Consider the following 16,568-nt stretch of genomic DNA (forward strand, 5'->3'; position numbering starts at 1 on the left):
CCAAAATGATATACAAACATGGATACATACAGTATGTTTTTTCTGCCAGACACTAGACAGTAAACTATAGCCTGCTCTTGCCAACTCCATTACTCATTGTCAATCCAAACATGGCATGACATTGAGTGACAAGGAGTTGACATGATAGCATAAATAGACTGGCACAGTTAGCAGCAGGGCCTTTGATATCAGCAAAAGAAAGAACTCCATATTATGCTGTATTATTTAACTTCATGGTGTGGAACTGCTTTAGACTCATAAAAGAGGAACTAGCCACTACCCAGTGCATAAATATAGCCAACTAGTGTGCTGGCAGGTAGTGTGTGTTCCATATCATTTCAACTCATTTCCTCAGGGGGAAAATATTCAAAAATGGGTATTTTGCATGTGTCTGCTCGCCTATGAAAAGTCAAGTGCCAACTAACTGAGTGAAGAAAAAATGTGAAAAGTGTAAAATTCCAAGAGGAATAAAAACAAAAGACTCAAAGAGCATTCCTCTCTCAGCTTCAGAGTAGCCTGCTTCCAATGCCAAGGCGTGATCTCTACCGCTGACCCTGTAGTTCAACTTCATTTCCAGGATGTGTTTTAATGCATGATTGTTTATCTTTCTGTGTGTGATGACAAATTACTTCAACACTGAGGTGACATAGCCAAGAGGGGAGAGGCATGACAACATCCCACCTTCCTCTCTCTCTCTCTCTCTCCTCCCCCACCCTCTTCTCTCTCCCTCTCTCTCCCCTTCTCCCGTCTGTCTCACTCTCTCTTTCTCCTGTCTCTCTCCTCCCCTCAGCCTGATATACAAGGCCAGACTACAGGCATGCCTGTGGTAGATGCTAATTGCTCCCAGCGGCTAGTCTTTCCTCGTCCTCCCTTTCATGATTCTTTGCCCTCGTCTGTGGGATCGAGTGTTGTTCCTCACTACAGAGCACATATGACATTTTTCCCAGTGTTCTCCGGGGAAGGCTCTAATGATTGCCAAAATAAGCTAGGCTGATGTTTATCATTGTGACAGCTCATGAAGATCACTCAGTTACAGGAAAGTCGTCTTCTCGCCACCATCCTATCACTTTTCTTTCTTGAGTCCCTCCAGTCCAGTACAAGCAAAGTGCCTCAATGGTATCAACAATATGTTGACATATACACACTTCTTTAACTTGTGGCTGCATGGAACAGTGGTGGCTATGTATACATAACAGGAATAACTGATATTAAGCAATGCAACGTGACTCTTAATCATGGTTGATTGCGTAATAAAGAACCCTTGGTACCTTCCTAGTTAGTCCTCAGTTCCCCCGTAAGGGACTTTCATCAGATCTGTGTGGCAAATATAACTGCTCTATAGGACTTGTTGCTAGGTTTGTCAATTCTGAAAGAAGTACAAATGAGAACTGGATACTGCCTGTGATTAGTCAAAAAAACAAATATATTCATACATATAAAATGACATACATCATTGTACACAAACAACAGAGGAAATCTACACCTCTTTATGCAGTAGACCAGCAAGCAAAATACATACATTTGTTTAAGTGATCTGTGTATGATATTATTATGTTACTGTATGCGTTTACGCAAGAAAGATTCATATCACATAAATACAGTAGGTGCTCATTACCTTTTACCTGTATTCCAGATTTATTGGCTCAGCTAAGATCGCTCTCCTAGACCTGGCTCATGGTCACACCAAGTCCCTCCCAGCAAAGAACCTGTCCCTGGTCAATGAGAAGAAACAGGACACTGGGGTGAGTTTCTCTATGGCTACACACTTGATTCACAAAGAATGAACAGCTTCAAGAATGAACAAGATTTATAAACATGAATAAGCATTTATAATTGGCTTATTCTTAACAGTAAATGAAGTGTAACCAATAATACACTTTATTGTAGTGACATTGTCAAGAGGTTCGGTGCTTTTGGCTTAACGGCTAATGTGTTGGGTTGACAATCGCTGGACCCGGGTTCGAGTCCTGGTCAGAACAAACACACAAATTCCCTACATTGGTGTAAGAGGTGGGATGGCGCCCATAAGGTCATCGGAAAGGCGTGTACACATGAAGAACTTGGAATAAAGAAGCTTGGGGAAATGTTCTCTTGAAGGGAGGGGCTAGTGTAGCGAATATTTCGCTACACTCGCATTAACATCTGCTAACCATGTGTATGTGACCAATAAAATTTGATTTGATTGGAGTAGCGACCTCAACCCAACACCTAGGGGCCTCGTCAAGAGGTTCGGGTCTCTTGGCGTAACTGCTAAGGTGTTGGGTTGACAGTTGCTGGACCCAGGCCTGAATCCCAGTCAGAACTACTCCATGCATATAATAACTAGGTTAAAACTTCTTGATCATTGGCCATATCATGTCAATGTAAAATAATGTAAGTTAAAGTTGTCAGTACATTGAGACATTGTCTTCAAGCAGCATGTTGACAATTAATCCCATCTGTTTTTTAGGCGACCATTAATTTGATGATAGGTTATGAGCCGCCAGCTAACACAACTCCTAACCCTAACAATCAAACTGATGAAGACCAGTCATATGGGGACACAGGTCAGTTTAACATAACAAATATGTGGCACACCATCTTTTGTTTTGATTAAGCAAAATGGTGTCCTTCTCTCATGAGATCGTTCCAATGTCTTTGTTATGCCGGTAATGTAAATCAACTCTTATACATGTAGTTTGGGAAAAGTATGCAGCTATCGCAGTGGTATATTTGGGTTTGGTATTGCAGTGGTAGCCTGGTTCCCAGATTTGTTTGTGTGTTAGCCAACTCCTCTGTTGTTCAATGTCATGTAACGAGCATAAAGTACAAACAGATGTGGTAGCCAGGGTTGTGTTCATTAGGGCACACAACAGGAAACGTTTGAAAACGGAAAACAAAAGCTTGCATTTCAGGTAGTCCCTACTTGTTTCAGAGTTTTTTTTCTCACCATTTGGTCTCTAATGAATGCAACCCAGAACCAGGCTAATGAGGTGATGTTGTGGTTTTAGGCTTTGGTTGGTAGGAAGTATTGGAGTGGTACTGGCTTGTCTGGTTTCATTACACAAGTGAAAGGCTGCTTGCTGTTTATGGAAATGGAGGATGCAAATTGAAAAGAAAAACAACACTCACAGCCTTTTGCAGACTCTGCCACAAGGAAAGACAATCAATAGAACATACTTTGTAGTACGTTCCATCTGTGGCTCGCTTTTGGAGTCAGGTCCAGGAATGGTTGTTATGTCATAATATCAGGTTACAGATGGACCTGCAAACTGTATTGTTAGGTGATCTGAAAAACCACGATCAGTCAATGGGAAATATAATTTTACTCCTGGGTAAAGTATTTATTTTTGGGGCAATATTGTTAGAAATGTTACAAATAGGGAGGTTCAGGACTCATAAGACATCATAGGAAAATGGATGGATATATTGCAAAAGGAAATAGCAAAATGCCATTATACTGGGAAAGATGGGTGAATCTGTGGACATCGGAGGGTTGGAGTTCAGATTGAATGGTGGATTGGCGCTGTGGGTAAAAATCCAGCACTTGAAGAAAGAGGAAATTAGGGATATGTCTGTGTGTCTAATTCTTTAACTACAGGCACTGTAGATGTGAGTGAAAATAGCTGTAAGTAGCAGTAGAAGCAATGTTGTCTGTTAATTTACTCGAATCAGGGTAGGGATGGTAGCGTATATATTTTTTAAAATATACACATGACACAAGTACTCTCAGCAGACAATATGCTGAACACAGGTCACCTGGACCAGAAGTCCCCACAAGAATAGTAAACTAAAATGTTTTTACCAACTGGGGACATTTTGTTGGTCCCCACAAGGTCAGATTCTACTTCTATAGGGTTTAGGGTTTAGGTTAGAATTAGGTTTAGGGTTAGGAGCTAGGGTTAGTTTTAGGGTTATGGTTAGGAGCTAGGGTTAGGTTTAGGGTTAAGGTTAGGGTACAGGTCAGGGTTAGGTTTAGGTTTAGGGTTAGGGCAAATAGTATTTTGAATGGGACTGAATTGTGTGTCCCCACAAGGTTAGTTGTACAAGACTGTGTGTGTGTGTGTGTGTGTGTGTGTTCTGGCTTCCCAGGTGGGGGTGAGGAAGGGGAGGATGGGGAGGAGGGATCCCTTGGGGGTCAGGTGGGGACCCCTGGAGTTCCACCCACACCTGGCCAGCCTGGTAACCCCAACCAGAGGCCTGTCCGGACCAGCCGCAAGAGACACCGGGCCCTGGCCAACAAGCCGCAGGACTTCCAGGTAGAGTACATAGCTTGCACATGAAGTGCATGTCAAAAGTTTAAAGTATCCTCCCCTCCTCATCTCTCTTCCTTCATTTGCACTGATCTGAAACCACAGGAGAGATGAAAGCAGTATGGTGGATGGTGGCTTTCACCCTCCAGTTCTTTCAGATCAGTGGGAGAGAAGATGAGCAAAGGACTATTGAGATGCAGCCCTGGATGGTAGTGTGGGGCCCTGTTTAAATACTTATGAAATGTGTCCTTCATCCCATTTTATCTTACTTGAGGTAATCACTCATCTGTATAGGTGTGAGAGGTGACAGCAATATGATAACTATGCATTCATCACTCCAATCACGAACAGATCAGTGATTGCCTCAAGGAAGGAAGGAAAAAAGGAAGGAGATGTGCATTTTGTAGTAGAACAGCACCCGCGGGTTCTCTTTGACCTCTCCTATTATTGACTAATTAAATTTAAAAAAGGCATAATTAAGGAATTTTGTGTTTGTTGAAGTCACTCAGTGTTAGTTAAACTCTCTTACACTGTTGTCTTCAATGACCAGATTCGTGTTCGAGTTATCGAGGGCCGACAGTTGCCGGGAAACAACGTCAAACCGGTTGTCAAAGTGAATGTGTGCGGACAGACCCACAGAACCAGGATCAGACGAGGAAACAATCCCTTCTTTGATGAGGTAATCTCTTCATAACTCTATGGTTTTAAACTGCCCTTACACTCCAAAATCAAAACCCCTAGGGCAAAGTTACACTTCTCTGATTGCACTGAAGGGAATCTTTGTTTCAGTATTTCATCTTTTGATTGACTGTCTTTTTCACCTCTTTAAACGCTTGTCTATTTGACACCTGCTCCTCTTTTATCTTGTCCTGCTGATCCCTCTCTCAATGCACTCCTCCTTCTCCTGCTTCAGTGAGTTCCATTCGGATCTTCTCTCTCTGCAACAGTGATGTGTTTGAGTAAATCTAAAACGGAATCCTCCGTTAGATACATTATCAATCACCCTTGACCTCTCACATGCATTTTCTCAACCTTTCCTAGTCAATTACTATACAATTGCGACCGTATGTCTGTATGAATTTCCTTCAAAATCAAGAGTATAGAAAGCTATGGAAAATGGTCATGGTTATGCCTAACTCTCTACTATGTAGCTAAAAAAACTATGAAAATACTGTATATATCAACATATTTATAAACCCTCTCCACAGATGTTCTTCTTCAATGTCAACATGCTGCCTTCAGAGCTTTTAGACGACTATATCAGTATTCGGGTAAGTACAACACTCCCTCTCAGGCTGAGTATTGTCTATATACAGTGTGTTCACGAGTTCGGCTTCTCTCCATCTGACGATCATGTCAGAAGAGGTAGTAGTTGGAGTATGGTAAGAGGGTTTTGGCATGGATGGTGGACGGGGAGGCTAGGATCGGGGTTGGTAGCTATCCTCCCTGCAGGATCAGCCCCCAGTCATGGACTGAGGTTGTGCTGAGCCTGCTGGCAGTGCCAACTCACGGCTGTAAGCCAAGGTTGTGTGAGCATGGATCTGATGAACATGCAGGAAGGTGTTGAGCTGGCCCACCATTGTGCAGGAAGCCTGGAGGTGATGGCGAGGCCAGACCCTTGTCGGTGATCGGGTTGGTAGCTGCCCCCCCAGAAGGATCAGCCCCGAGCCATAAGCCAAGGTTGTGCTGCCCCCCCCCCCCCCCCCCCCCCCCCCCCCCCGCCCTTATACAAGAGTGAGAAAGACTTTCTGACAACGAGGTCGCTACTGGTACAAGTCTGAGTCACCACTGGTCAGAGTGGAGTCGGTGCGTGAAGACACTGCATGGGAGAAAAGATGGGCACCCGTGGGTGGCTCAGACCCATCCTGGGGTGTGCGAAGCATGTGGTGAAGGACATGTGATGGAGTACAGTGGAAGCCGGAGGCTCTGTTGCGTCTCTGCGCGAACACGTGTGGGAAAGTCCATGTGATGGATGTATGGTGGAAGCGGGAGGCTCTTTCTATCTCGCCGTGGCAAGACGCTGTGGGGAAGACCATTTGATGACCTTACAGTGACAGCAAGAGGCTCTGTTCCATCTGGGTCTGAGTAGTAGGCTGTGAGAAGGGAACCTGGTGTTGTGGAGTGCAGGGAGGAAGTTCAGGAGGTCCAGAGTTTAGCCCAGGTGAGGTGCCAGAGCTCCAGGAGGGCGCCAAGTTGAACTGAGCAAGTTGCACTTCGGTGAATAAGCTTTGTCACCTACTCGACCTGGTTGAAGTACTTGCTGTAGACGTGCTCTAGAGTGGAGCACATTGAGTGTCAGATGGTGTGTTTAGCACAGAGGAGGCGACATGAGCCAAAGGGAATGGAAGGGGTGAGAAGGTAGTGTAAGGAATGCCCAGCCCCTGATCGTGTACCAAGGTTGTGCTGATCCCCCTTCCTGGTAGGGCCAACCCTCCGTTGTTGACTAGGTTTGACTGGACTTCCCAGTGCAGGGAAAGGCCCTGGTCATGGACCAAAGTGTGATCTGGACTGTCCATTATAGGGAAAGATAGAAATGGCGAGAGAGAGATGGTAGTTGTTCTCTTATGGCAGTTCTTCCAGGAGCCGGTGAATATCCTCCAAGTCTTTAGCCAGGTAGTTCTTTGGAGCTAGGTCTGTAGCTTTAGCATCATCTTGATCTGAGGTTACCTTCGTGACAGTGGGCTTATTTTCCAAGTCTTGGTGCATCTTTCAATGGATTACCATGTTGGTCGAATGAGTGTTTTGAAACTTGCACGAAGGGTTAAAGTTGGTTGCCCCCAAAAGGAATGCTGCCCTTGATGGGAATAACACTCTAGGGAGTGAGAAGGCTAGCAAGCCCAGGAGTTGTTGAGTGGCGGCCACCATGACTGGCCAAGAGTGCATGCAGAAGCTAGTCCCGGCTAGTAAGGGTCGGGTGGGGTAGGGATTTGGGCACAGAGCAGTTGTGGGAAGTCACACGAAGGGTTAAAGTTGGTTGCCCCCAAAAGGAATGCTGCCCTTGATGGGAATAACACTCTGGGGAGTGAGAAGGCTAGCAAGCCCAGGAGTTGTTGAGTGGCGGCCACCATGACTGGCCAAGAGTGCATGCAGCAAGCTAGTCCTGGCTAGTAGGGGTCGGGTGGGGTAGGGATTTGAGCACAGAGCAGTTGTAGGAAGGCACAGGGGAAGCAAACCTGAACAGGTCATGAGGGAGCCACGTCAACCTGAGCAGGTCAAGAGGGAGCCACGTCAACCTGAGCAGGTCAAGAGGGAGCCACGTCAACCTGAGCAGGTCAAGAGGGAGCCACGTCAACCTGAGCAGGTCAAGAGGGAGCCACGTCAACCTGAGCAAGTCAAGAGGGAGCCACGTCAACCTGAGCAGGTCAAGAGGGAGCCACGTCAACCTGAGCAGGTCAAGAGGGAGCCACGTCAACCTGAGCAGGTCAAGAGGGAGCCACGTCAACCTGAGCAGGTCAAGAGGGAGCCACGTCAACCTGAGCAGGTCAAGAGGGAGCCACGTCAACCTGAGCAGATCAAGAGGGAGCCACGTCAACCTGAGCAGGTCAAGAGGGAGCCACGTCGTCGTCACTCTGAGAACTGGAGGTGGGTTGAAGGATGGCAAGGCAACTAGGACGAGGGTAGACCACCCCCAGCCCGGTGTAAAGAACTCCATGGTTCAGGCGGATGAGGGATACAGGTCCCAGGTGCCGGAATGGCGCATCTGGAAAAGCCGGAAATGCCGGGAAGGCAAGAGAGGCCGCAAGATGGCGGGAAGGGCGCGGTGGAGGTGTGAGGTGCACTGTGGAGGCAACAGTTCCAGATGTGGATTAGATGTGTTGTCTGAAGCTTAAAGCTCTCCTCCTGAAACGATGTCATCAACTAGGATTAATATAAAACATGTCCTGAATGCCTACATACACTCACATGCACATACATAGAGACAGACAGACAGAACGAGAGAGACGCACATGTATGTACACACCAGAGGAGGCTGGTGGAAGGAGCGATTGGAGTATGGGCTCATTGCAATGGCTGGAATGAAATAATTTGAATGTAGTCAAACATGTGGTTTCCATATGGTTGATGTTTTTGATACTGTTCCATTAATTCCATTCCAGTCTTTAGAATGAACCCGTCCTCCTATAGCTCCTCCCACCAGCTTCCTCTGGCACACACACACAAGCACGCACACATTTACACACACATGCACACATTCACACACGCACACGCGTCATCTGCTCCAAGATCCTCCACTTGATCTATATGGTGTGTATCTGACTGTTGGGAGGTCATCCAGAGTATGGTTTAAATAGAATGATATACACTGAGTCTACAAAACATTAAGAACACCTTCCTAATATTGAGTTGCACCCTCTTTTGCCCTCAGAACAGCCTCAATTCGTTGGGGCATGGAATCTAGGTGTCGAAAGCTTTCCACAGGGATGCTGGCCCATGTCGACTCCAAAGCTTCCCACAGTTGTGTTAAGATAGGCTAGAGTGTTAGAGTGTTGGGCTAGTAACCAAAAGGTTGCAAGTTCAAATCCCTGAGCTGACAAGGTACAAATCTGTCATTCTGCCCCTGAACAAGGCAGTTAACCCACTGTTCCTAGGCTGTCATTGAACATAAGAATTATTTCTTAACTGACTTACCTAGTTAAGTAAAGGTAGAAAAAGAAACAAAAGATGGCTGGATGTCTTTTGGGTGGTGGACTATTCTTGATACACATGGGAAACTGTTGAGCATGAAAAACCCAACAGTGTCACAGTTCTTGATACAAACCGGTGCGCCTGGCACCCACTATTAAACCCCTTTCAAAGGCACTTTTGTCTTTCCCATTCACCCTCAATCTACGTCTCAATTGTCTGAAGGCTTAAAAATCCTCCTTCAACCTGTCTCCTCCCCTTCATCTACACTGATTGAAGTGGATTTAACAAGTGACATCAAAAAGGGATCATAACTTTAACCTGGATTCACCCGGTCAGTCTGTTAGTCTATGTCACTTCTGTGTTGTCTCCGTACTGCTGTACTTTTTGTTGCTACTTGGCTACCTGCCAAACTTTTTAACTATTTTATCAAACTCTGTATTTAACAAATGTACCAATGTCTTAGTTTTGTATTCACACAACTTTTTATTTGAACTTTTTCACCCCGGATGCTTTATTTGGACATAGATCTGCATTACCTCCTCCGGCCGAAAAAAGACAGGAGAACCATTGCCTTTTGGTGAGATTAGCCAAGTTGCAAGCTCGGCTTCAGATGCAATCGTTAGGCAAGGGCAATTTAAGTGTAGGAAATCACTGATCATAACCTTGATGTGATTGGCCTGACTGAAACATGGCTCAAGCCTGGTGAATTTATTGTGTTAAATGAGGCCACTCATCCTGGTTACACTAGTGACCATATCCCCTGCGTATCCGGGAAAGGCGGTGGTGTTGCTAACACTTACAACAGAACATTTCAATTTACAAAAAAAAATGGCTGCACTTTCTTCGTTTGAGCTTCTAGTCATGAAATCTATGCAGCCCACTCAATCCCGTTGTATAGCTACTGTTTACAGGCCCCCTGTGGCATATAAACTTCGGTTAGTGCTAAATACGTCTGCTACAATCTTGACTAGATCCCCAAAATTTGATTATATTAGTCCAGTGCTAGCCTCTCTACACTGGCTTCCTATTAAGACTACGGCTGATTTCAAGGTTTTACTGCTAACCTACAAAGCATTACATGGTCTTGCTCCTACCTATCTCTCTGATTTGGTTCTGCCGTACATACCTACACGTACGCTACGGTCACAAGACGCAGACCTCCTTATTGTCCCTAGAATTTCTAAACAAACAGCTGGAGGCAGGGCTTTCTCCTATAGAGCTCCATTTTTATGGAAAGGTCTGCCTATCCATGTGAGAGACGCCGACTTGGTCTCGATCTTTAAGTCCTTACTAAAGACTCATCGCTTCAGTAGGTCCTATGATTGAGTGTAGTCTGGCCCAGGGTTGCGAAGGTGAATGACAAGGCACTGGAGTAACAAACCGCCCTTGCTGTCTCTGCCTGGCTGGCTCCTCTCTCTCCACTGTCTCTGACCCTATTACGGGGGCTGAGTCACTGGCTTACTAATGCTCTTCCATGCCATCCCTATGATGGGTGCATCATGTTGTGCCAGGCTTATTCTGCTAGACTTGACTTGAGTGGGTTGAGTCACTGAAGTGATCTTCCTCTTGCTGGTCTTGCGCCACTTCGGGCTCATGCGGTGGAGGAGATCTTCGTGGGCTATAATCAGCCTTGTCTCAGGGTAGTAAGTTGGTGGTGTGTTGAATTCCCTCTAGTGGTGTGGGGGCTGTGCTTTGTGGGGGTTATATCCTGCCTGGTTGGCCCTGTCTGGTATTGTTGGACAGTGCCACAGTGTCCCCCCCCCCCCCCCCCCCCGTCTCAGCCTCCAGTATCTATGCTGCAACAGAGTGTGCCGGGTGGCTAGGGTCAGTCTGTCCTATCTGGTGAAATTCTCCTGTCTTATCTGGTGTCCTGTGTGAACTTAAGTATGCCCGCCCCACTACCTGTTGTTTTTGACCCGCTTTCTCCCTCCCTCCCTCCCTCTCTCTTTCTTTCGCTCTCTCTACTGCTTCTGCTGTCTTGACCTTTGAATGCTCGGCTATGAAATGCCAACTGACATTTACTCCTGAGGTGCTGACCTGTTGCACCCTCTACAGCCACTGTGATTATTATTTGACCCTGCTGGTCATCTATGAACGTTTGAACATCTTGAAGAACAATCTGACCTTAATGGCCATGTACTATTATAATCTCCACCCGACATAGCCAGAAGAGGGCTGGCCACCACTCAGAGCCTGGTTCCTCTCTAGGTTTCTTCCTAGGTTCCTGCCTTTTCTAGGGAGTTATTCCTAGCCAGTGTGCTTCTACATCTGCATTGCTTGCTGTTTGGGCTTTTAGGCTGGGTTTCTGTAAAAGCACTTTGTGACATCTGCTGATGTAAAAAGGACTTTATAAATACATTTGATTTGATGTCATGGAAAGAGCAGGTGTTCTTAATGTTTTGAACACTCAGTGTAAATCAATCATTTTAAAACTCCTTGATTGTGGTAAACTATGAAGCAGTTTAGAACTAAGGGCTGGGTTTGTTTCAACATCACTAATCCTCTATCTCTGTCTGTCTATGTCTGTCTGTCTGTCTGTCTGTCTGTCTGTCTGTCTGTCTGTCTGTCTGTCTGTCTGTCTGTCTGTCTGTCTGTCTGTCTGTCTGTCTGTCTGTCTGTCTGTCTGTCTGTCTGTCTGTCTGTCTGTCTGTCTGTCTGTCTGTCTGTCTGTCTGTCTGTCTGTCTGTCTGTCTGTCTGTCTGTCTGTCTGTCTGTCTGTCTCTCTCTCTCTCTCTCTCTCTCTCTCTCTCTCTCTCTCTCTCTCTCTCTCTCTCTCTCTCTCTCTCTCTCTCTCTCTCTCTCTCTCTCTCTCTCTCTCTCTCTCTCTCTCTCTCTCTCTCTCTCTCTCTCTCTCTCTCTCTCTCTCTCTCTCTCTCTCTCTCTCTCTCTCTCTCTCTCTCTCTCTCTCTCTCTCTCTCTCTCTCTCTCTCTCTCTCTCTCTCTCTCTCTCTCAGGTCTATGATTCCTACTCCCTCAGAGCAGACAGTCTAATGGGGGAGTTCAAGGTGACATATACATTTAAATATCCTTACATCCTAATTTACAAAAAGGGCATTTCATTTAGTTATTTACAGAGCAATACATCAATTACATCCAATCTATTATGTTTGCCTTTCATAACAATTACAGAAAACATTGGATAAATCACAGGAATCCTTTGTTCAAACATGGATTGGCTACAATGCACACTACCACACTGTGTTTATACAGTATTGAATATATTACTGTTATCATCCTTCCAGGCAATAACCTCAATATCTGTATTTGGTTGATATTTAATTGAGTTGTCAACAAATATGCATTTTTATTAAAATAAAAGTAAAATGGTTGAAATCTGGTTAAAATCAGATGTGTAGTGTAACCAGACTTTATTTTTATTTTAACAGTTGGATGTTGGGTACATATATGACGAACCTGGTAAGTTCATCTTTACAAAAGAGTGACACAGGAAACAAACTATTATCTTGATCTTCAATTATCTTCAAAGACATCCTTTGTCTGTGTCTGGAATGTGTATATTCTTATGGTCAACAGCCCACGCCATAATGAGGAAGTGGCTTCTCCTGAGTGACCCTGATGACTCTAGCTCGGGGGCCAAAGGTTACCTGAAGGTCAGCCTGGTCATCGTGGGGACAGGAGACGAGCCACCGGTACGACTGCTGTGTCACTATGCTATGTCACCACACACCTCACCTGTCTTTCTCTACATTCTCTACCATTGTACTTAATGTAATATTGATTATATAGTTTATAAACTCAGCAAAAAAATAAACGTCCTCTCACTGTTAACTGTGTTTATTTTCAGCAAACTTAACATGTCTAAATATTTGAATGAACATAACAAGATTCAACAACTGAGATATAAACTGAACAAGTTCCACAGACATGTGACTAACAGTCAGTATCTGGTGTGGCCACCAGCTGCATTAAGTACTGCAGTGCATTTCCTCCTCATGGACTGCACCAGATTTGCCAGTTCTTGCTGTGAGATGTTACCCCACTCTTCCACCAAGGCACCTGCAAGTTCCCGGACATTTCTGGGGGGAATGGCCCTAGCCCTCACCCTCCGATCCAACAGGTCCCAGACGTGCTCGATGGGATTGAGATCCAGGCTCTTCGCTGGCCATGGCAGAACACTGACATTCCTGTCTTGCAGGAAATCACGCACAGAATGAGCAGTATGGCTGGTGGCATTGTCATGCTGGAGGGTCATGTCAGGATGAGCCTGCAGGAAGGGTACCACATGAGGGAGGAGGATGTCTTCCCTGTGATGCACAGTGTTGAGATTGCCTGCAATGACGACAAGCTCAGTCCGATGATGCTGTGACACACCGCCCCAGACCATAGGGGAACCTCCACCTTCAAATCGATCCCGCTCCAGAGCAAAGGCCCCTGTGTAACGCTCATTCCTTCGATGATAAACGTGAATCCGACCATCACCCCTGGTGAGACAAAACCGCGACTCATCAGTGAAGAGCACTTTTTGCCAGTCCTGTCTGGTCTAGCGATGGTGGGTTTGTGCCCGTAGGCGACGTTGTTGCTGGTGATGTCTGGTGAGGACCTGCCTTACAACAGGCCTACAAGCCCTCAGTCCAGCCTCTCTCAGCCTATTGCGGACAGTCTGAGCACTGATGGAGGGATTGTGTGTTCCTGGTGTAACTCGGGAAGTTGTTGTTGCCATCCTGATACCTGTCCCGCAAGTGTGATGTTCGGATGTACCGATCCTGTGCAGGTGTTGTTACACGTGGTCTGCCACTGCGAGGACGATCAGCTGGCCGTCCTATCTCCCTGTAGCACTGTCTTAGGCGTCTCACAGTACGTACATTGCAATTTATTGCCCTGGCCACATCTGCAGTCCTCATGCCTCCTTGCAGCATGCCTAAGGCACGTTCACGCAGATGAGCAGGGACCCTGGGCATCATTCTTTTGGTGTTTTTCAGAGTCAGTAGAAAGGCCTCTTTAGTGTCCTATGTTTTCATAACTGTGACCTTAATTGCCTACCATCTGTAAGCTGTTAGTGTCTTAACGACCGTTCCACAAGTGCATGTTCATGAATTGTTTATGGTTCATTGAACAAGCATGGGAAACAGTGTTTAAACCCTTTACAATGAAGATCTGGGAAGTTATTTGGATTTTTACGAATTATCTTTGAAAGACAGGGTCCTGAAAAAGGGAGGTTTATTTTTTTGCTAAGTTTAGTAGAATGTGTATACAATATCAAAATGTTATACAACTACATACAACATACCATATTTCATCAAGGCTCTCCCCTCCCCTCCTCTCCTCTCCTCTCCTCTCCTCTCCTCTCCTCTCCTCTCCTCTCCTCTCCTCTCCTCTCCTCTCCTCTCCTCTCCTCTCCTCTCCTCTCCTCTCCTCTCCTCTCCTCTCCTCTCCTCTCCTTTCCTGTGTGTTCAGACTGAGAAGAGAGAGCGGAACGAGGAGCAAGATGACATAGAGACTAATCTGTTGGTGCCGGCTGGGGTAACACTCAGATTGGTCACTCTCAACCTGAAGGTGTACCGTGCAGAGGACATGCCTCAGAGTACGTGTATATTCCTTCTTCCTCCATCAGCAGCAAAGTATCATTTAGTCCAGTCCAAAAACAACCTCTTGCCCCTGTCCTTATCCCTAAACCTCTTGTTTCTTCCACCTATCACTTGCCCCTTACCCCCTACCCCATTGGGTATGCATATTTCTAGGTAAAGGAAACGTGTAAGCAATATGGCAGAAGTTAGTATGAACAGCCAACACCATATTGATTGCACGTATCTGCAAACACCAAGTGGTTAAGTGTTCTTTTTGAATCTGGAAATGTATTTAAAGTAATCCAACATTGTTATCAGTGGGCCTATTCTTTCAAAACGTTGACTGAACGTCTGTTATATTCTATGTGGGTGTATGTTAATATCCTTTCACTCCGTCTTACAGTGGATGATGCGTTTGTACAGACTGTGAAACAAGTATTTGGAGGGGAAGGCGATAAGAAAAACTTAGTTGATCCATTTCTGGAGGTCAGCTTCGCTGGCAGGAAGGTAAAGCTCAGAACTCCTAGAATGCAAGAGAAAGACAAAACGCAAGTCGTTAGGCAAATATTTTCAGATCTTTGGTTAGATGTTGCTTAATGATGACATTGCTTTGGTTTCAGCTGTGCACCAAAATTATTGAGAAAAATGCCAATCCTGAGTGGAACCAGCTGATCAACCTTCAGGTCAAGGTATGAACTAGCTCTCTCGTATTACATGTAGTACACCACAACACAATTGGATGATATGAATGGACGCCAGACAAACACAACATGCTCTCATTTCCCTCTTTAGTTCCCATCCATGTGTGAAAGCATCAAGTTGACTATATTCGACTGGTAAGACTTTGGTTATCTTCCCTGGAAGACAGATACAGTACATGTTTGGATTTTCAAACAATTGTTATAATGGTTTACTGTGTATTACACTATCCCCATTCATGTATACCTTCACTTTTAAATTCTGCTACTTTGAGTTTGAAAACATGGATCTCGTTTGAACGTTTATTAACAACGTATTGAACTTTTCACACAGGGATCGTCTGACCAGGAATGATGTGATAGGAACCACATTTCTAAATCTGACCAAAATAGCCTCATCTGGTGGTGAGATTGAAGGTATGGTATCGCTCTTTCTCACTCTCTCTCACTGTTTGTGTGTGTGTGTGAGTGTGTGTGTGTGTGTGTGTGTGTGTGTGAGTGAGTGTTCCCTGTCTCATCCACATTGCATCTGTCCCTTCAAACAGATACACCTGCAGAAAATTGCACCAATCTGTCATCTGAAGGTAAAGAACCATCATCTTTTTGTATAAAGCCTCCCTATAGGGTGGCAGGTAGCCTAGCGGTTAGAGTCTTGGGCCAGTAACCGAAAGGTCCCTTGTTGAATACCAGAGCTGACAAGGTGAAACATCTGTCTATGTGCCTTTGAGCAAGGCACGTAATCCTAATTTGCTCCAGGGGTGCCTTACTGCTATGGCTGACCCTATAAAACAACACATTTCACTGCACCGATCTGGTGTGTGACAATAAAATGTTTTATTTCTATTGCTTTTGTCAAACAGGGACAGCATTTGTAAATACTAAAGTTTGACTACAGTTGTAGCATAGGCACCAGACCACGTTGTATTACCATGTAAAAAAACAAACAAAAAAAACGGGGGGATATAACGGAAAAACAGCTTCTATCTCCACACCATCAGATTGTTAAATAGTCACCCCTAGCCGGCCTCTGCCCAGTAGCCTGCCCTGAACTTAATCACTGTTACTAGCCGGCTACCACTCTGTACTCTAGCCTGCACCTTAGAGACTGCTGGCCTACTGTATGTACATAGTCATTGAACACTGGTCACTTGAACACTGTTTTACTCACTTCATATGTATATACTGTATTCTAGTCAAGGCTCATCCTATATAACTACTGCTGTACACACCTTTTCTATTCATATACTGTCCATACTGTCTATACACACCATTATATACATACATACATACAGTATATACAGTATATTTATATTCCAGACTCATTCTGATATTTCTAAATGTCTTTCTTTAAATTGTTTTGGATTTGTCTGTATTGTTTTGTATTGTTAGATATTACTGCACTGTTGGAGCTAGAAACATAAGCATTTCACTGCTTCTTCGATAACTTCTGCAAATTATGTGTACGCGACCAATAACGTTTGACTTGG

At 45.1% G+C, this 16,568-nt stretch overlaps 1 protein-coding gene across 1 annotated transcript in view; it reads left to right on the plus strand.

Moving 5' to 3' along the window:
• Positions 1-16,568, plus strand: part of LOC120033985 (myoferlin-like) — a 67,688-nt gene that overhangs the window by 15,390 nt on the left and 35,730 nt on the right. Inside the window, exons 4-15 of the mRNA XM_038980386.1 lie at positions 1,634-1,742; positions 2,450-2,546; positions 4,072-4,238; positions 4,783-4,911; positions 5,441-5,503; positions 12,245-12,275; positions 12,393-12,508; positions 14,274-14,400; positions 14,787-14,890; positions 15,004-15,072; positions 15,176-15,219; positions 15,416-15,498. Of these exons, the coding sequence (XP_038836314.1) occupies positions 1,634-1,742; positions 2,450-2,546; positions 4,072-4,238; positions 4,783-4,911; positions 5,441-5,503; positions 12,245-12,275; positions 12,393-12,508; positions 14,274-14,400; positions 14,787-14,890; positions 15,004-15,072; positions 15,176-15,219; positions 15,416-15,498 (1,139 nt within the window). The remainder of the gene's footprint in view (positions 1-1,633; positions 1,743-2,449; positions 2,547-4,071; positions 4,239-4,782; positions 4,912-5,440; positions 5,504-12,244; positions 12,276-12,392; positions 12,509-14,273; positions 14,401-14,786; positions 14,891-15,003; positions 15,073-15,175; positions 15,220-15,415; positions 15,499-16,568) is intronic.

This window comes from Salvelinus namaycush, chromosome 41 (assembly GCF_016432855.1).
Source record: "Salvelinus namaycush isolate Seneca chromosome 41, SaNama_1.0, whole genome shotgun sequence".
NCBI classification, from domain to species: domain Eukaryota; kingdom Metazoa; phylum Chordata; class Actinopteri; order Salmoniformes; family Salmonidae; genus Salvelinus; species Salvelinus namaycush.